This window comes from Gordionus sp. m RMFG-2023, chromosome 2 (genome assembly GCF_954871325.1).
Source record: "Gordionus sp. m RMFG-2023 chromosome 2, tfGorSpeb1-WG-v2, whole genome shotgun sequence".
In the NCBI taxonomy this organism is placed as follows: Eukaryota; Metazoa; Nematomorpha; class Gordioida; order Chordodea; family Parachordodidae; genus Gordionus; species Gordionus sp. m RMFG-2023.
The window spans coordinates 13,753,958-13,776,412 of record NC_088776.1 but is presented as its reverse complement, the minus strand read 5'-3'; the positions used below and the strand labels follow the sequence as shown (position 1 = coordinate 13,776,412).

The window sequence follows — 22,455 nt, the reverse complement described above, 5'->3', positions numbered from 1 at the left end:
TCTTTCAGATATATATATAATACATTACAGAAATAAGAATCGCTTTTATTATTTACTTATTGTTTGAAATGTAAGTATGATCTGACCAAAAAACTACCATTATGAATTCGGTTGTTGCTTCTTTCAGGAGGTATATTGTTTTTATTTTATTTATTTTTTTATATTTATTTTTTTTAATAAGGGAATTTAAAAGATATATATTTTTAGAAAATTTTTATAGTTACATATTTATTTCATATTTATAATCGAATAGAACGGACAAATTATGTCCACTATCAGGTCAATCACACTAAATTTTGTTGATCCTAATGAATCCATCCATAACCAAAAAGTAGAAAGAATGTGGATCCAAAGGCAATATAAAAGTCATGGGAATCGAGATAATATTCATGAATATAGATATTTTCGAAAATATCGATTACTAAATTGTTTTAATATTTTATTTATGATTGTATAAATTTTAATAATATATTTCGATTTGAGTAAAACAGCGTCAATTTTAATATATAATTTTTATAGCAGTATATTTTGCCCTATATCATCTAAAAATTAAATAACTTTCTTATATTTACATTATCTTTATCTTAACCCCTCTTAGATGCATTCCCCCTTCAAAAAATTTGTAGGCAAGATGCTTTTATCCTATCTCCTACCCCTTATGTAGACGCTGTATGTATGGCTTCTCTATTTATTCACATAATTTAAAAAAAATATTTTAAAATTTCTAAACGAACCGAAATTATTCTGATAGTGGGGTCAAAATTTGTAGCAACCTTATTTAAAATTAGCAAAATATGAAAATATAGGTAATGGGGGAAAAAATCACAGTATAAAAATATTATCCTTCTTCCTCGAATTGTCTATATTTTAAAAATCAGCTAATTTTGATACCATTTTACAAAACTTATCCCGTGACATTTTTAACACTCATGATTTATTATATTTTGGCAGAATTGAATCTTTTTCAGATAAAGAGTAATGACTTACATTTTTCGAATAGCGAGTAACGCGTTCCTTTTTTTAAGATAACAAGTAACGGTAAGGCGTTCCTTTAACCTAATGAGTTTCTTTTTTAGAATTAACGTACACAGCACTAAAAATATAAATATTATATTTGAAATAAATTAATACAAGCAATTGTATAGATGATATATATAATATTTAACAATTTATTATGCTATATCCGATTCAAATTTAAATATTATCGATAAGGAAGTTGGTGCACTCGTCAATTAAGTGAATAGTATAGCCTTCAGAGGGGGGGGGATAATATTACTAAAGTCCCTCCTATCTTAGGTCATATATTTTCATCAAAATAGGAGATAATCTTAGGGAAATCGGGATGCAATTATAAGAATCTTGGATATGCAAAAAATATATTTAATTAGAGATCGTGCATGATTTTTAATTAGTGTATATCGGAAAATTCATAGTAGATGTGAAATAAGAATATATTTTACAAACAGAGGTAAAGACCTGGCTCTGACTTGTATATGTTAGCGTCAATGTGTTTTCTCTGGCTATGTGTAATTTTTTCACCTTTAAATCATTTTTTGAGCGTGTTTTTGTAAATTTAAAAATCGGATTTTACCGGAAATGTATTTCAGCACGTTTGGAATTCATATGAATTTTAGACCGTTAGCCTTTGAGTCATTTTTAATTTATATAAAAAATCTATGGGAAAACTAATATAAATTATATTAAGTTCAAAAGTTCATAGTGAAATCGTCTCATATTTATAGGATAGGTATTCCAAACTTGATAGAAAACATTTCTGGTAAAATCAAAAAAACGCGCTCAAAGTTAAAAAATAATACATTTGTTTAACTTTGCTGTAATTATTATTTTTTAAATGGTCAATGTTATTTTTACAATAATTACAGCAAGTCAAACAATTTTATAATACAAATATATGGATATGTTACAACAAATCATACACACACTATATACAAATTAGAATTTTATAAATAAAATATAACCCCACCTGACTATGAATATCCCTATAAGTAAGCTGGATTAATAACATAAAATTTTATTTTATTTGATGGTTAAATTAATTGACATTATCCTAAGCAAATTTAAGGTAACTAATAGTTATTTTATTTTCCATAAATGTATAATTTTTTCAAATATATCATATATTTTGTTTTAAATATAAAAAAATGTAAAAGGGCTAAGTCTGCGCAATTTTTGTCAAAATCATCATAGGAAAATAATTGTTTAGTTGAATTTACAAAATACCATAAGATAGCCCAAACATCTATCTAACCTTTTACATTGATAAATTTTAAAACTATATTATTCTTTTTCTCAAGATTGATTCTAATAAATGTAATTTTTTGCGCCAACAAACCCCAAATTTATATAAAAATAATTCATATATAAATGACAAAATATGACATTATTTGAATTATAAAAAATGTGTTAAATTTTTTATATTTTTTCCTGATTCTATTGTATTATCATATAGAAATGATTTAAATATATAAAAGTGGCCAATAAATACTTATTTTATATTATTATATAAATATATTATAACATATCATATTGTATGCATAATTTGATTAGACCGACTAGCCCAAATTATACTACCCCCTAGTTACTAAAATAATGAATACCTTCTATCATAAAAAATTTAAACTGAGGGGTATAGAATATTTTTCGCCTCAAAAATACATATAATACAATACTATTATATAATAAAATTTGAATTTCTAAACATGTCTGGTTTTTAAATAAAATGCGTTGAAACGACAAGCCCCTTGCGTCGACTAGTCCTGGTCTCCCCTAATATTATGCAAAGGAGGAGCAACGGGGATAAAAAAAATTATTTTTAACCCCATTTCCTTATCATTTTATAAAATCACTTCTTTGCTAAAACATCTTCTGATAATTTCTAGGAGATTAAAGTCATTTTTATATTATCATTTCTAATATTAAAAAAAACAGTAAATATCTATTATAATCCTTGTAAGCAGAAGCAAAAAATAGAAGATCTTTGCCTAGTTGGAACTATTCTCTTAATCATATATGGATTACCTATCTGAACTACCTATCCTTAATATAAATTTTATATAAATGTCTTGCCCCCCCTCTCCTTCCCTAATATTATTATCGAAATTTTCTCTGAAGATTTCGGTGTAACACACACATTTAAAAAAAATGCATAAACTTATCTTACCCCATATCCACGTTTTAAGTGGGACTAAACCAGCCAAATCATTTATTTTTTATTTTGCAGAAAAAATTAATTGGATATTAAACGCAGGGCCTATAGCTACTAGCGGTTGCTTCACCCTGGGTTAAAAGTTTGATTTCAGTAAGAAATATGCCATATGTAAAAATGCATCATTCTTTAAATTATTAACATGACCCTTTTGTTCCTGTTAGAGTTAGAGACCACCCCCCTTAAAATTTTGATGACACATTGGTATCCCTTCCTGCTGTGCTATAGTCTTGCTAAAAATATATCTCAAAATAATATAATTTTATTTACCTTTAGTAAATTTAAAGGGAAAAAAATATACATTTAATTTTGCACCCTTAAAATAAATTAAATACTCGGCAGGAAAGCAATCTATAAATTAAAAGATTTTTTAAAAAAAAAGATTCCACAGATAATTTTATAATGTAGAGGATAATTGCTTACACTAACTACATTATACCTAATTCATTGTTATGGTTTGTGTTTTGTTAATGATATATTTATAAAATCATAAGATGGTATATAAGAAATTTAATTTCGTTTTTTATATCTTGCTTATTGTCGTTTTTCTTTACCTTAAAAAAAAATACATGTAAATGTTATAATATAATTTTTATTTTATTTAATCACGAAGAGTTGCATTACAGCCCCGAGGTACAAATTATCTTTCTTCACTGAAGCTTTAAAGCGCCCCAGGTGATTAAGTGTAGAAGCTACAAAATTCTTTTTTTAATATATTTTCATTTTCTTTATTATAAAATTTTATTTATTTTATTACAAAATATTATATACTTTATAAAATATACTTTAAAATAAAAATAAAAAAAACGCAACTTTTTGATTGTAAATTTTATAAAATAATTATTTATAATTATTAATCACATTCAAACAAAAATTAAATTTCAAAATTTTATTGAGTTTTTAAATCGAACGTTTCTAATAATAATAATAAATTATTTAATTATAAATATTTTTTTAATAAAAAAAAACACTCAAATTGAAGAGTATTGAATTACATTTTTACAGGTAAAAATATTTATCAATTTTAACTACTTTTTATGTGTATAATTAGATAATTTGTAGATTTGTTTGAAATTTAAAAATGTTGGAAAAATAGGATTTTGTTTTGCTTGATTTTAAAGGCAACTTTTCTAATACAATTATTTAGATTTTATGATTTTTTATTAACTTTTGTTGACACCAAATTTAAATTCTATAAGAGCAACTGTCGTCCATTGCCATTAAAAAGTAATATAGAATGTATTGAGATAAACTCGAGATTAATTAGCTTGGTTGAGTCATAAAGCCCTTGGCCATTTATTTTATTGATCCTCGTGAAATAGAATTATGAATGATGAAATTAGGTTACATGATTTCTCTACTGATTTTTGTTATTGTTTAAAAATACATCATTAAATATAAAATTGAATCTAGGGTGAGAAGTTTAAAATAATAAACAAATATATATTATGCTTATACGCAAAAACCAAAACATAGCCCGGAGTCTGATTTAACAAAAAAACATATACTATACTTTATACATATCTAAAATAAAATATTTATTATTTACAATTTGAAAAAAAAAAATAACATTCCTGATATTATAACGATTAGAAGGATAGCGTCGCATCGAAATAACCAAAATGACTTTTGTAACGACATTACTAAATTTATAAAGTAACGAGAAAAAAAACACATTAAAACACAAAATATAAGATAGCTTCAGATAGCAGATGACAACCCAAAATGATTTTTTTTAAAAAATATATAATATAATATTTATGTGATGTATTTGAATTCATTTTGTCTAAATTTATGAAGGGGATATTTAATTTTATTTTTGGGAAATCGATATTATAAATGGTGTTTTATAAAAATATAATTTTTCATTTACTAATTAGTTCATAAATGAAAATTTAAATGTTGTATGGAATCGAAAGATACTAAGATGATATTCCACAATCCAAGTACCTCTTCCCATTATTTAAATAACATTCTGATGGAAAAATACAAATGTATAAATGGTATTAAACTAGAATACACAAGCGAATATGATAAAAATGCTAAACCTAATGATACCAAAGCTAACACTCATTCGTGTACCATATCTACTAAATCAAATCCTTCTCCCACCTCGCCATTTGGCAAAAACGTTCATGTAAATATGATAAGTTCACCGTTATCGAGCCCCAAAGCTAATCCGCCTATCAATTGTAACAATATTTTACCGGCCTCTTCATCTCTAGGAGTTCCAGCTATAGCGAAAATATCTAAGTTCACGGCACCTGTTCACATTGATGTTGGGGGCATACAATATACGACTACTTTACAAACCTTAACCAAGTTTATAAATCGAAATACTAATATACAAATAATTTATTGGCAAGATTTTAGGGTTAAAAAAATAAAATTTAAACTTTACTTGTCGGGATAATATAACATAACTCAGAAATTTACTAGCTTAACGCAGATAAGAAGAGTTCGATGCTTAAAATATTCCAGTAAATTTTACCATACTTGACTAGTGTTATTATAAGGCACGATTTGAACCGATTTTTAAAAATGGCGAACTCAATATTTTAAAATATTGCCTAAGCCTCGAGATTTTGTTAATAAATGTCCAAACCATTGTGGCATCTATGAGCAAAATCTTCAAGCCATAAATACAAAACAAACCAAAATTTTAAAAAGAATTTTGATATTTTTTTATTTTTAACTTTTAAGGATAATATTTTTAAAATAGAAAATTAAAATAAATTTTAATTACCCCCGCCCCTACCCTTATATATTAGATATCCCGAATCCATTATAGCAAAACTATTTAACGGGACGATTCCCATAGTGTTAGATAGCTTTAAACAACATTATTTCTTAAATCGAGACGGTAAAATTTTTCGCCATATCCTAAATTTTCTTCGAAACGGGAGACTTTTGTTATCGAGCAATTTCAAAGAAATTGATTTGCTCATGGAAGAAGCTCAATTTTTTGAGATAAATCCCCTCATAAAAGCTTTAGAGATGTACAAAAAAATACCCACCAACGAACATAATTATCCTTACAAAAATATGGCGGACGAAAATGATCAACTTTTGAAAGACGCGTGCGAAAGTAGGGTTTCTTCACCAAAGTGCAATTACAATAATAATCAAGATTACCGAGCTAAAAGGAAAGGATTAATAGTCGATAATTTGTTAGCAAAAAAAATGGCTGTAGGTTTTAAACCAAATGGTGATTCTTGTCAAATGCCCAAAATTCATGTTAATTCTTGTAAAGATATCTCGAATAATCTCCCATATCTCATAGAATGCCTTATATTACACATAGATCATGAGGTTTCCGATGAACCCAAAGTTTATGCTAGCTGTAAAACTTCTATAATGTTAGAGCTCTTTCCAGAAATCTTTCATGACCCAGATTCTGCATTGAAAGAAACCGATGTATTGAATAACACTGAAATATCGAGCAAAATTAAATGGATAGAAATATGGCAAAGAATATTGAGTTCTGCCTATAATTTTGAAATTATTACATCTACAAACATCCGTAGCGACTCTAAAAATGGCCATTTAACCGAATATATTTTGTTTAGCAGGATTTCCAATGTTTAAATATAATATACTATATTGTATAAGTTAAAATAAATTTATATTTTTTGACAACATTTTATCGTCTGTGTTAGTATTTAAATTTGTATTATTCTACTTTATGTATAATTTTTTTAGTATCTCATGTTAAAAAAAGTAATTACCATAAATAAATTAATATATATTTTTTTCTTTAGTTTATTGTCTATAATTTTATTTTACTATTTTTTTTAATAGAATGTTTATTGGTTATCCAGGGCCACCAGAAATATTTTTTTTTCTAAAATTATATATTTAACAGAGATCTGTAGGTCCCGTATTAAATGATCTGATTTATTAAAATCTAGACTAAAATAATCATGACATTCAATAGATTAAGAAGGCATACATTAATCAATGCTGTTAACGCTACTTTAAAATATTAAAGCGCAATAGCTACAACTACTTTCTCAAAAAAGTGGCCTCGCTACTAATTAGCCACTTTCTCAAAATAATAGCATGCTATAGCTATTACATTTTAAATGTATAGTTTAGTAGCTACTTTAAATATTATGTCTCATTTTTTTTTCTTTAAATAAGGGCAAATAAATAAAATATTTTAGCTTCCAGGATCTAAATGAGTGGAGGGAGGGGGGTTGGGGTAGGAGCTTCTTGCTTCCAAATTTTTTGAATGGGGGGGGGAGGCATCTAAGGGGAGGTAGAATAAATTTATTGCACGGATATCAATTAATTTAAATTTGACAAAATATATTGTTGTAAAGATTTATTTAATACTTTTATATATTACTAAACATCGACCAAATCCATATATTGCATACATTCATAGTAATTATTTTTTGGATAACTTTCAGTTTCTTAAATGTAAATTAAAAGGGTTAGATATTCTATCAGCAATTTCATATTCATGACAAATTCTATACTATAATGCATTAATCGTAAGTAAGGGGAGGTTTTTTTAAATTTAATTCTTATTATAAAAAATAACTCTTTTACATTCACAATTTTTTGATATTAAGCAGGTATCACCATAACGAATTTCGGTTCAAGTTTAAATAAAAATCGGTTTAAAGCTCAGGTTCAGTTCGCAAAAAATATTAATATCTTTTCAGTTTGAACCTTTAAAAAGCATATTAAAATTATATAATGATTTTTTAAAATTTTATCGCTATTCTCTAAAAACATAATATTAAGCCGTATATACAATCAAAATATTTTCAAGATTTTCTTCTGTCGAATTATATATATATATATATAAGAAGAATAAATTTTATGACTGAGTTCATTTTTACATGCTAACTTAGGTAGCTGACACCGGCAAATAGCAATATACAAGAATATCTAAATGTAATTACTGATTTATACGTCAAAATTGATTATTAATAATCTTTTAAAGAGTTAAAATATCAAAACCGGTTTACAAGCATTAAAAGTTCTAATCAGGTTCGGATGACAAATTTTTTAACGGTTCAGGCTTTGTTTAGGTTCGGTAAATAATATTATACTGGTTAAACGGTTCGGTTTAGGTTCGTTTTGAATCCCTGGATTTATTTATTTTAAAATATATGAATGGATTACCTTAATAATTGAAAACTTGTAATTAATAATGTGGAAATATCGCCGCTTTTAGGGAAGATATAGGTTTTTAAGGGAGGTTTGCATCCAGTGAATATTCTGTCATTTCGACTAGCACCCCCATTATATATTCTCTTATATTCCTAAATAAAAAAAAATTTCAAATTTGAACTAGAATTATAATAATAAAATATCACATAATAAAATATTATTAGGAAACATATTTTTTCACTTAAAACATTCTTTGCTATGATATATAATTTCGCAACAGGAGAGCTGCATGGGATAGAGGTATTATATTTTGTGAAGAGTGGTTTTAAAAATCTTTAAATAGTGAGATCTGATATGGATGATCTCAATATAATTTTTTATGATTATCCACTTTATTTATTCAAATTATAAATAAAATAATAAAAATTAGTAGGGGAGACCGGGGTTATATTGTCCATAAAAAATTGAGAGGCTGTGAAAAGGAGGAGAAATAATTTATCAAAATAATTTTGATGTTATTTTATTCTTTATATAATTATCTACGGTAGAAATTAATATCTAATAAAAAAATATTATATATTTTTTTAAATTAAATGAAAATTTTTGAGTCATGAAAAAGAGACAGGGGACGTATTATCCTTTTGTGGGGCATGTTTTAGACGATCATTTTCTAAGCATTTTATTCATTTTTTTCATACAAAAATCATAACAAACATATAATATTAACATACAACACATTTATTACATATAAAAAATGGATTAAAATCCCAACATGATCCATGTGCCTATAAATGACAATTATGGCATTGGAACCAATCTTCATTATGGTGGTGAGTTTGATAGTTTTTGTGGCACACTAAACAAAATCTACTCGAAAAAATTAGCGGTGCTATTCTATTATCTTGCTACTTTAAAAAGTATCGTCGTGCCGTTACCTATCGCGATTTAAAAATGTAGTGCGCTACTTTTAAGTGACTTTAACAGCATTGATTAATGTTAAGTATAAATAAAATTTTATTTAAGATTTAGGAATAATGGGTGTTTATCAGCTGCTGGCTGATCATTTCGATCAAACTACTTGAGCTCCTTCAATATTTAATATCGTTGCCCTTCTTCAGAATTTTTAACTATATAACACATTACAGTTACACTTCAAAAGTGACAAGCTATATTGAAAGTTATTTTATAACCTTTTTAACTAACATTTTTAATATAATATATTTATTTTAAGTTTTGCTATTTACAAATATAAATATAGGAATCTAATGAAGTACAATCTTAATTAAGGAATAGTTATACTGAAAAAATATTTCAATTCATATTGAAATGCATAAAAAGTGTACATGCATTGATGTCCGCTATTAAAAGCAGACGAAATATGAAAGGCATATAGTGGAAATGTCTTACAATGATGTCTACTAGAGCTGACTTTAATATACACTTTTAATAATGAATCGCCAATCTTAGATAGTACTATTGTGATTGCACAATATAATATTTTTTTCATAAAAATTTGAACTTAATAAATTTTTATTTGTCATTACCATTTTTCAAAATGAGTGGTTATGTCTAAAAGGTATACTAGTTTTTCTTTATAATCTAGATTAGACAAACTTTCTAGCGAAGCGCTTGTTAAAAATAAGACATTATAAATAAACCGTAGTTTTAAATTTGAGAATTTATCATATAAAAATAGTTAATAATTTATATAAATATTTAGCATATTTTAAAAAGTAACTTAAGACTTTCTCGTTACATTTCAAAAATGTAACAAGTTCATTGCCGTTACTTTTTACATTTAATTTTTCTAAAAGTAACTAATTATTTATCCCCAAAATGCAATTGATTATTATAACAACACTAGTATACAATAGGAATACCATATGCTTTTTTCGAGGATATAAAATAAAATTTTAATAAGAATAAAATTTAAATAAATTAAATGCTTAATTGAACAATATAATCTTTACCCCAGAAACGTACCTCTAAAATTTTGGAGCTCCCCATAAAAAGAAAAAATTCTTATAGGCCTCTTCTTAATTTAAGACTCCTGTATATGTAAAATTATCCCCCCCCCCCCCAACCATAGGGGTTGTGATAGATTTATCACATCTCTGCTATACTCAATATATTAATGCAACATCAAGACGAATGCATTAAATTATACTCGTATATTTAATTCATATATAAGGCTGTGTCCTAAACTAAAAAAAAATTTCTCAAAAGTTTTGGGAGATACGAAGCATGTCCCGAATCATACATTTATTTTCAAATTATAATATATAAAATGTTTGGTGTTTTACTATATTATTTGAAGATAATCATGTTCATGAGTTCCAAATTTAAACACTTATATAAATCCTTAGAAACTAATATTATTAATACTAGAGATCTGCAAAGTTAGGCACGGCCCGTACTCTGCCCGAGTCCGGCTCGAATGGGCTTCTAATATTTTTTAAAAAAATTCGGGTCGGGTCGGACTTTGGAAATTTTTTTAAATATATCTAAATTTATCAATTTTATATTGAATTTTTTATGTAAAATAAAAATATTTGATTTCATTTATTGAAACTAAAAGACATATAACATATGTCTTTTATTTTGAGTAATTATAAAAATTAATTTCTATATTTAAATAAATTCGGGCCAGGCCGATAAATTTTTTATAATAAAATTTCGGGTTCGGGCCGGGCCGGCAAAACTTTTATAAAAAAATTTCGGGCCAGGCCGGGCTTGAAAAATTAGGCCCGATGGAGATCACTAATTAATACTATATAAATTGTTAAGGCTGACTGCTTATTACAAAATATTATTATTGATATTGAGGACACAAATTAATTAGAAACCCTTATTCCAAAATTTTTATACATTTATTTTTTAATTTCCATTATCTTATATTTCTTATGAAAGTTTAAATTTGTCAAAGTTATAGCATTTATTTATAAATATTCAATAAAAAGTGCAAAAAAAAGTGTTGTTTTGGTTCGTATTTAAACTGCTAAAATGACTCAAATCACATTTTATAAAAATTCATTAAACATAATAATTTTTATTATAAAAATATACAAAATCATAAATATGAAGATAATATAAAAATTAATAAATATGAAAATAATATAGAAAATTATAAATATAAAGGGAAAATTTCATTTTAAATTCAAACATTTGTTTCTGATTGACTATATCATTTAACATATCTTGTGTGTTTGGCTCTAAACCCTAAGATATAGATTATTATATAGTTCTAATTTAATGTTATAATACTTGTGATGATATTTGTATATTTAACATATCTTGGATGTTTGGCTCATAATCCTAAGATATAGATTATTATATAGTTCTAATTTAATGTTATATACTTGTGATGATATTTGTACATTTAACATATCTTGGATGTTTGGCTCTAAATCCTAAGATATAGATTATTATATAGTTCTAATTTAATGTTATATACTTGTGATGATTGTACATTTAACATATCTTGGATGTCTGGCTCATAATCCTAAAATATAGATTATTATATAGTTCTAATTTCATGTTATAATACATGTGGAGATATTTGTGCATCCTTAGATTGTTTTACACTGAAACTTGCTTCAGTGTGCTTACATATATCCTCCACATTTTCTTTTAGCCAGTAAAAATCTTCAACAAATTTAAGATGCTTGCTGGTTCATCATAGCAGCACCTGAACCTAAAATATAAAATAATATTTATATAATCTCTTCCCATATGATTTTACTTGCAGCTGTATTTCTCACAAATGTCTATAAAGTCTTATATTTTCCATTAATTGAAATTCGTTCGCCATTTTATTCCTTCAATTCGCAAAAGTTTAAGGAAAAAATGATTAAAATTTTACGAATCGTGAAACTTTTAAGAATCACGTAATTTGCGCAAAATCGAAAAAATCATTTAGGCCAACATTTTAATTTCCCATTAAAAATGTATTATATTATTTTTTTTGTTAAACTCGCGCAAATTGCGCGAGATAATTTTTATGCAATTTTTGATATTTAGGACACAGCCTAAAGAAAAAATTATAAATTGAACTTTGAAAAACTTTTTAATATGAAAGAAAACTATTTAATATGAAAGAAAACTATTAATTATGTAAGAAGCCAGTAAAATGATTTTCCAGTTGGGCTTTTTGATAAAAACTTGCTGAAACCCTAATAAAAAAACTTAATGATAACAAAACAATTTTGTCGCTCAAAGTGATTGGTAATTTATCAAAAAAAAAACAAAATGTTAAATTATACAATTATGCTATCGTTTAGCTTGAATTAAATATTGCTTAAGCGACATATCGCGCTCACTATAAATGATTCATTAATGTGAAAGTACCATAAATATTAAATTAAAATATAATTTAAGATGTAAAATCGTAATGTATACTTTTTACTATTATTTTAACTGGACCTACAAATTATCGATTTTTATTAAATTATAAATTTACATAAAACTATGTTATCTTAAATTTTTTTTTTTTTTAAATCGTAGAATTCAGTTCTACATAAAATATCAATAAAATTCTAAAATTTTAAAATTCTTAAACCTTTCTCAAAGTATTTCTTATTATTAATTAATTATTCAGCCAAAAGGTTCAGGTATATTAAGTGAAATAATTATATATTTTTATATATTATATACACCAGAGACCAGTAGCCTATCAAACAACCAGGCCTGGATTTGATTTTGTTTTTGGCTCGGACCGGAATTTTAACAGTTTCTTTTGATAGTATTTACTGTTCCGTAGAGAAATTAAATTATACATAATAAGCTTTTAAAATGGACAATTAATATTAAAATATGGCTATCACTGTATTATATCTTAAATGAAATTAAGTCACTATTCTCTTAAATATTAACTTTAGATTTAGAAAGATATTTTATTTAAGAACTAATTTATAGTAAACACATTGTTAAATCATGGTGTTACCTACAATATCAAGTGAATAAATAGGTATAATTTTTAAATGATACGCTCCATGGTTTACCATATTTCAAAAAAACATTAAGGCTCAATGTGTCATTGTTATGAAGAATCAGCTGAGATTTCTATAGAGTTAAATAACACAACACTTGAACATAAAATGTTTACAAAATTAGACCTAAGACTCATACTTAATCGGTCAGAATTGATGCTGAAATTCTTAGAAAATAAATCTTAAACGTTTAAAATAAATACTTGACTCTCTGAATCATAAAGGCCAATATTTTTCAAATTCAATCATTTAAAAAAATTAACTATTTAATCTATAAAGTTGAATATGTTTTTTCTCCTTTTATCAAATTTTGCTGACATTTAAATAAGAATGGTCAGAAGTTTCCTCTATCGCGCGAATTATATTTCCTCATCCACTCCTGTCTAATATCACTGGTTTTGTTATATACCATCGTCAAATCTCATCATTAAGTCCAGCCTTTACTATCTACCAGTCTCCCTTTTTTTCGATTAATAACTATCATCAATAGTATAACAAGGGTTTAAAACCAGAAGCAGAACTTGGAACCGCCACCTTTTAAAATTTATGGGAACCGGAACCAGAACTTATTCTAAAATTTTTGATAACAAAAATATATTTCAGTCATAGTGCTCTTTTTTAATCACATGGTAAAAGTGTCCCCTGTAATATCAGAGCAACTTCTTTGAACTTAATTAATACCTAAGTAGGACACTCACGAGACTAAAGAAAGCTATATATTGTTATAAAATATAATTTGAAGAGTTTATTCTTTGAAAAGTGTTTGGAAGCTAAACCCTTAGAAAACCCTCAAAAACACGTCAAATCTAGGAATCATTTTTTTTTACCGAAACTAAATCACAATTTTTGAAAATATTTGGAACCAAAATCCTTTTTTTTCTCAGATTCTAAATTTTAATACTCTAGTTTTCCTTCTACCCTTACTATAAAGTATATATGTAAAAATTGATCCAATATCCAAACTCTAAATTGCAATCTATATATAGCTTTGAATTGAATGTACCTGAAATTTGGATTTAAATAAATTATACTAAAAATCAGATATATCTAATAAATTTTATTTTGAAAGTAATAGATCGCTTTTCGTAACATTTGTAGGATTATGAAATGGCTAGTCAATCAAGGGAAGAAATAAGCCATATAAGTAGAGAAAGAAGAAAATCGGTGTTCACCGAGCCATATGATCCTGAAGAGGATCCTGATCCTCAAAACAGAGTATATTTTTAAAACTTATTTTTTATAAAATAAATTTAAATAGAAACAAAAAAGGAGGATATTTTAAAACTATTTTATAAATATAAAATTTATATATTAGGTTGTCTACCCCAAAACTGCCGAACAAAGAGAGAAAATCAAAAGTGCTATAACAGAAACTTGGTTATTAAAAACTCTAGAATCCGACGAAATAGAAGAAGTGATAGACGCCATATATACCCTCCCTGTAAAAAAGGGTGATAAAGTATTTAAATTTTAAAAATAAATTTTGGTCAATAATATGCTTTCATTCCATAATAAATCTCTATATTACAGATTATAGAACAAGGTCAGCCTGGAGAAAACTTTTACATAATAGAGAGTGGTAATTACGATGTGTACGTAGCTGCCAAAGAGAACGTTACTCCATCCAAAAAAGTATCAAGTTATATTGGAACAGGTTCCTTTGGTGAAATCGCGTTGCTTTGCAATTTACCAAGAACAGCTACGGTTACAAACTTTCGATTTCCTATTTTTTAATTTTGTATTTTGGAATATAATTAATGTTAAAGGTTAAATATTCCAAGGTCATCGGCCACCCATATTTTTTTTTCCGCACTTAAATTTAAAAAATGTATTATAAATATTAAAAAAATTTTATATAACCTTAGATAATATTCTTACTTCTATATAAATGTAGAATTTAATAAATTTTGATGATTTGCAAATAATCGTATGACATTTAAAGAAAGAATATGTGTAATGCTTTAAAAATGGTCGGCTACCATGCTGCCCGATAAAGCTAGACTACCTTTAACTTTTTCTTGTTTTTGTAAATTATACTATTGTTTGCCTTTTTATTTCAGCTATATTCTTAAATATAATTTGACCTGTGTGCAGATAAAATAATTGGCGGTAGCGGGGTTTTGTTTGAAACTAGCAGCCATAGGCGGTGGGACTGAATTTTCATACGATGAAAAATTATTTTTTATTTAATTTTTTGCATAAACACTAAAATCGATAATTTATTTGAAACAACTTTTGGATTAAAATTTATTATGATAAATATATTAGAAATTTAAAAAATTATAATTATAATTACCATGTTAATGTTATATAAGTTTATATACTACGTGTTGATAAACAATATTTAATCAAATATTAATTACATTTACATTTACATTTTAATTTCCTCCCATATATGAACTATCAAGTTTTCTTAAGTAGGAGAGTGGTAGAGTGGTAAGCACAAGCGAATGTGAAACTACTGTACTTGGTGCAATCCCATTTTAACACATATCGGATGTGTCCCAATAAGGCGACACTCACAGTTGGAACTTTTACAACCAAATTTTTCCAGATAACAATATAGCTTAAAAACAATTTGCTTATAAATTTACAATAATTTTCAACCTCTATAAAATATAACCCATTCAAAGACAATTGGAATTAATAAGATTACTTTGGTGGTAAACAGGTTAAATTAATGTAACGAAAATATAATCCAATAATTTATAAAAATTATTTTGTTTAAATTTGAAGGGCAACCCAAAGACCGAAAAAATAGGTTCGAAAGCTTGTAAACATAAATATTTCCTGGCCAGAACTTAAAATTTAGGAAGTTTCAATTTTTCTTTTTCCAAAACTCTATAACAGTAAGATGGATGTTTATGAGCAAAAAGGCAAACGTCTATAACTTTAATCTTTAGGGCGAATTGTTTTAAATTTGGTCAAAAGATATATTTCTATGCATACATTCTAGACATATATTATTTAGTAGCAGGAATTCTGCATTCAAAAGATATTGATCAAAAAACAATGTTTTAGCCCTTTTCTACCAAATTTTTTATTTGGTATAATTTGTTTTGAGAAGAAAAGCATTCTTTCGAATTTATAAAATTTGTGGGATATATTTCCCAATGTTAACGTTATCGAATATACTTAGTTCGAAATTTATAGCTTATCTGGAAAAATTTATAGACCCATTTAAACTAAGGTAAGGCTAGATATATATACAGCAAGATTTAAAGCAAACTTGTGAAGCAAAAATTTTCAAGGTAACAAACTCATAAAATTTTAACTTCTCTGTTTGTGAAATCCACAAACTAAATCCTTATATTTTCTACCGATTATTTTAATGATACTTCTAGATGAAGCCCTTTTAGATGACATTCCTAGTAATGATCTGCAAGGCCATGCCCAATCCCCCCTCTGGAGTCCGAATTTACTTTAGTCTTAGATGAGCCTAATTTTTAAAATAATTTTGGTTCGGACTATGACAAAATTTTTTTATTCAATTCAGATTTCTAATTTCTAGTGATGCCCACGCTAATGTAAATCTCGGAACAGCTAATAGGTTTATAGTAGACTCACTATCTAATCATGATAAAGCCCTTCTATCACGAGAGGGGGGGGTTTATAATGCAATATTATTATTGAACTATAATAAGAGTGGAAGGAAAAGGAGGAAATAGGAGGGGGAATATAAGAGGTATGTTTTTCTAAGCTAATTTTGATGTTTAGATCTCCTATTTTTGTTAAAAAGATTTAGGAGGTAGGTAAAAAAAATATTTCAGTAGAGTATAATTTTTAGGTGGGTAATATTGTATCGTGACGGCATATTCTATTTGGGTCATCGAATATATGTCTTTTTTGTGAAGGTTAAATTTTTTTAAAGTATTTATAATTGGTTTTAATTGTGTATTAATGACAGGGTTCTGTACTAGTATTGTTAAACGGCTCGGTTTAAAAAATGACTAGCCCAATGTTTCAGCCAAAAATATAATGCAAGCCTGCAGATTTTGCTCATATATGGCAAAAAAGTTGACATATATTAATTAAATCTTGAGGGTTGCATAATTTGGCTAAAATCTTAATTTATTATTAGAAAAATCGAGCCGTCAACTTTATTCTGAACAAAGGCATTTTTGTCTTCCTGTTCTGTTTTCGTTCCAGTCAAAAATTATCTTCTTTTCCACTTTTCGGAAAATTCCAGAATGCCTTCCTAAAAAAATATTTAATTTTATTTCTATTTTATAAATATACAAATTTTAAATATATATATTGGCTGTTAGATCTAAATAATCAGACATTCCCTGAAAGATTATTATTTATATCTGGGAGTTGGTATTAATAAAATTTGAATGTCAAAAACACGTGATCCAACTCAAGGAGCAAGGACATTATATTTAATCACATGACTTGTCAGATTGGCAAATTATTTATATAAATGATTAAATATTATTAAAAGCCATTTTTAATACATCTTCCCAACTCATATCTCTCACCGTTAATTAACCCAAACTCATATCTCTCTATTCTTCAATCCTATATACTAGTTCTTTAGGTATATTTCCTCCAATTAAAAAATGTTCCTAATATGCCCAGTCCTTGAATTGATTTACTATCCAAAAACACGACCCAGCACTAACTTGGTAATAAAAACATTTGACATTTATATTTATTATATATTTTTTTTTTCCCCGATTTGTTACTTTAATTTTATAACAATAAAAATTATTTTAAATTTGATTTTAAAAAAAATCGTTAAAATTATATAATACTTGTAATAATATTGTTAGGTGAAGCAGATTTCAATTCGAAAAAGAAAACAAATATTTATGAATTAATGAGCCCTTATAAATATTATATTTATAATTATGTAATAAATTAATTAAAATTTTTCATACTAATTTTTTGGAACGTTCCAAAACTGTTCCGGAACTTTCTCACAATTACACTTCCGACTCCCATAGCGTGTCATAATTTTCCCATAATTTCTTTTCAAAATGTGTCTAGTTCCATTCCATTCTTAGATAAGATGATACTACAACTAGTTAGTCCAATTCGGCTTAACTTAGATCAATAGTACTCCAACATACATTTTTCTCGAACTCGGTGATTTGGATCTTTATTTTAATATTTATTTAACTAATAAATTTCTGAATATTTATAAAAATGATAAAACACTAAAATATTAAAACAGTATATAAAAATATATATGATTACTAAATAAAAAAAAAATATTATAAGTATCGGGGGCTCTAATGGACCGGATAAAAAAAAAATTTATGAAATATTTCTAAAGAATAACCCAAAATTATTTGTAATCTTTATTCACTTTAATTTTTTTCGATTTCGTTTATATATCGCGCTTTAGTAACTATCCATTAAAAAAAAATCGAATCGGACTCGAACCTATTTCTACGCTAAAAATTCGGATCAAATCAGACAAATCGCTTGGACAAAATTTTTTCTCGCATCGGGTATGACCTGGAAGAATGGACCTAATTCAGGGGTCAAATAGAGGGTATATGACCAGTAAAAAGCTACCAGGTGTTGACTGACCTAAAAAAAACTTTAATGGAAACTCATCTAGATTTCTATCAACATTTTTATTATATATATTTTTTTTTCATAAATATCATATTTAATAATTTGCATATCATAATTAATAAACTTATATTTAATAAAACTGCAAAAATCGAAAACACAATTTGTTCCATTGATTTATTTTTAACTAGAAGATAGTTAAAAGTAAAAATTAAGATGGCCGAGCATGAAGTAGAGTAGAATTGGTTTGAGAAGGATCTACCAAAATTAGATAAAAAATACGAATCGATATCCCTTTAGTAAATTTTCAGTTTATTTTATCAAATTATTCTGTCATTTGATATAATGTAAAATATTGAGTTGCGTATCATTTTAAGATTGGTTTCGCAACGATTATATTATGATAATACATTAACATATATAACTTTATATACTACATAGGTTGTAGCTACGAGTAACGGCTCGCTTTGGGCAGTAGACAGACAAACTTTCAGAAGGATTGTCATTCGAAGGGCTTACGAAAAGAGGGAATATCACAAAGAACTCCTCAATGGGTGCTCCCTATTTAAAACTCTTAAGGACTATGAGCAGTTTAAAATTCTCGATGCTTTCGGTTAAAATATTGTTTTGATTGTTATTTAAAGTTCGTGACTGTATAATTTGATGACTGAAGAAAAAGATATAGTCTTAAATTATACAGCTACTCAATATGTTAAAAATAATAGGCTCTTAAAATAATGGCACAAAATTTGTTCCGGATATATTACATACATGCTTAAATTGACAGAATTTAATGTTATAAATTCTTTAAAGTTCTCATGAAATCTTTAAATAAATTTCTTTAGAGGGAATGCTAATTAACTCTTTCGAAGTGTTTTACATTCATATAAATAAATTTATTTCATCCGAATTTATCTTTTAAACTAGTCTAAGTTGCTTAGACGATTTTATCGTGGTGTTATTTTTTATTTATATCCCCCCATAAAGATATCAAGCGTTACAAAGTGGGTGATTTAATATTATCCCAAGGAGATAACCCCGATGGCATGTATTTTATCAAAGAAGGAGTCGTCAAAATTATATTCAAAGATGGAACTACCAAAAAAGATTACGTATTAGCCACCTTAAAGAAAAACGATTATTTTGGTGAAATGGCCCTTTTAAATAGTAAGCCCAGGTCAGCATCAGCGGTGGCTCAAACCAGTGTAACAACGGCATTTTTGGCCACAGACGATTTTGAAAGATTGTTAGGATCCTGCAAAGAAATTATGATGAGAAATGTAAAGGTGTACGAAGAAAACATGAAAAAAGCTGTGACCAAACCTGGAGCTTAAAAAATAATGAATAAATTCATTTCAATTGTTGTTATATCAAAGAAGAATTAACTATATTATAATGATTTTTAAAATGCTCAAAACTTTATCATTAAAATAATTATAAAAGTTTGTAATTCATTTATTAATATTTATAAGAAAAGAATATTTTCTTTCAAAGGTTTCCATAATGCAATCAATTATTTTTAAAATTTAATTATTTTATACAATAAAACCTTAAAAGAGTTGCTGACCACCTTATTATGGAAACACTATCGATGTAGTAAATAGTTTTAAAACAATTTATACACTGTATGATGACCACTAAAGGAGTGAAATGGTAATGCTTTGGCCTTGTAGACAAATTTTTTTAGAGGCGTCATTTTTATGGGAGTAGGGTTACCCCAATACCTCCAATTATGCGGGCCTTCCACCAGTTTTTGCTCAGACTTCGGCCAGCTTCCCTTTAAATGCCTATTCTTATTAAATGGTTTTTATGATTTATTATATTTTTTGACAAAAATATGCCCTAAACTATAATTTAATGAACTAGAGTAAGACATGATAGATCACAAGAATATTTTAATAATCGCACCTATTCATATTTTTGCACATATATAATCATCCTCATCGAACATATAGGCCCATATAAACGGGGGAGCAGTTAAATTTTTTTGCTAATTTTTATTTGGATTTCAATACTAATCTAACTTTGACCGGGACTTATGTAAGGGTTAAGGTAAATTGGGAGGGTGAAGGAGGTTTAAAAGGCAGCCAAATTTATTTTCTTCCCTGCACATTTAAAATCATAAATTTCACATTTACATTGTATAGATCATTAGACCTATCACATGCACACATAAAATTCGGGAGGCTTATTATTAGTGATGTAAACCCGGAAAACTATAATTCATATAACAGGAAAATAGAGGGAAAAGAAAATACGGGAAATTTCCTTTAAAAAATTATTTTACAGGTCAATTTATTTTTTCCCATCACTTATCAAAAATGTATAAACTATTAATATGTTATTTAAACAAGTATGATATAATTTAAATTATTTAATGTGTTATCTTCGTTTGAAACGATTCTAGTCTCTAAAATCGAGCAATTTGTAATATGTCTGGCAATCAAAATCTAGGTATCAAGAAAATCACATTTCCTTTAACAACTTTATTATCTTAAAAAATTAAATCCACAATATCTTAGGTTTATCATATCATATGCGGCAACATAAGATTTTCCGATTTCTTTAAATAAACTTTCAAGAAATTTCCTTAATATAAATAAATGCTTGGAACATTTAATAAATTTTAATTTGTCCTCTTCGATATCCTCAATTTGTGTACAAATGACTTTATAAAATTGCATAAATGTGCAAGATCATTTAAAAAACTTCATTGTCAAAAAGATTAACTCTCTTACTCTATAAAAATATGGAGTATTGCCGCAAAATGCTGTCAAAAGAGTTAGGTGGGCTAGGTAACTTTAAGGATCCTATTTTTATTTTAAGTAGTTGTTTCTCCTTAAATGTGTAAAAGAATGTTTATTTTATAAAATTTTATAATAATTTGGGCATTTGCTACTAAAAATTAAATTGGCAATATTTTATTTATTATATCCTTTAGAAGCAAATTAAGTCCATGAGATGCAGACCCAATATATTCGATAATTGGATATTTAATTTTCACAAGTGTCCAAGATTTATTCATGTATTTTTTATTATAATGTTACTTTTTGTTTTCCTATTTCTACAATTACTTTAACAAATCCACTAGATATATATTCTCCCGTATGCATATCCCTGTTTCAATTAATTTATAGAAAATTGGACTTGGGCTTATTATAATAAAATTTATAATACAGTCCACTCTATTTTGTAAAAATATCAAGCTTTATTTTTTATCGCAATTATTTATAAAGTATTTAATATAATTTATTGTAATATATGAAAATATTCAAATCAGGATTGATTTTTTGCGATATCGTCATTTTTAGAAAATGAAAAACTACTAATTTTAGGTTTTAGTTTAAAATATTTCATATATAGATAGAGGTTTAATCACCATTTCGATTATTTTTATAATCAAATTATAAACTATATTATTTGCTATTTTTGTAGATTAAAAAATAATTATAAATATAATCTTATTTTCTTTATAAAAACTTTTCATTTTTTATATTTCTTGTTTAGAAAAATTATGAAAAACAATATTCCGATAAATCATAATTATCATTTTTATTTTCTTCAGTATTTCCTATTATTATTTCTGAT

The 22,455-nt window shown here is 26.3% G+C and overlaps 2 protein-coding genes across 2 annotated transcripts; both read left to right on the top strand.

The window, feature by feature from the left end:
- Nucleotides 1-5,219: 5,219 nt before the first annotated feature.
- Nucleotides 5,220-6,814, top strand: LOC135924093 (uncharacterized). The gene is made up of 2 exons (XM_065459141.1): nt 5,220-5,548; nt 5,998-6,814. Exons 1-2 carry the CDS (start codon nt 5,370-5,372, stop codon nt 6,812-6,814), a joined length of 996 nt encoding a protein of 331 aa, XP_065315213.1. The 5' UTR covers nt 5,220-5,369.
- Nucleotides 6,815-7,710: 896 nt separating this feature from the next.
- On the top strand, nt 7,711-20,299 carry LOC135924691 (cAMP-dependent protein kinase type II regulatory subunit-like). Its single transcript, XM_065459789.1, has 6 exons — nt 7,711-7,725; nt 14,440-14,556; nt 14,657-14,800; nt 14,872-15,045; nt 19,309-19,480; nt 19,855-20,299. The coding sequence occupies exons 2-6, from the start codon at nt 14,449-14,451 to the stop codon at nt 20,199-20,201; spliced, it is 945 nt and encodes a 314-aa protein (XP_065315861.1). The 5' UTR covers nt 7,711-7,725; nt 14,440-14,448; the 3' UTR covers nt 20,202-20,299.
- Nucleotides 20,300-22,455: the final 2,156 nt, after the last annotated feature.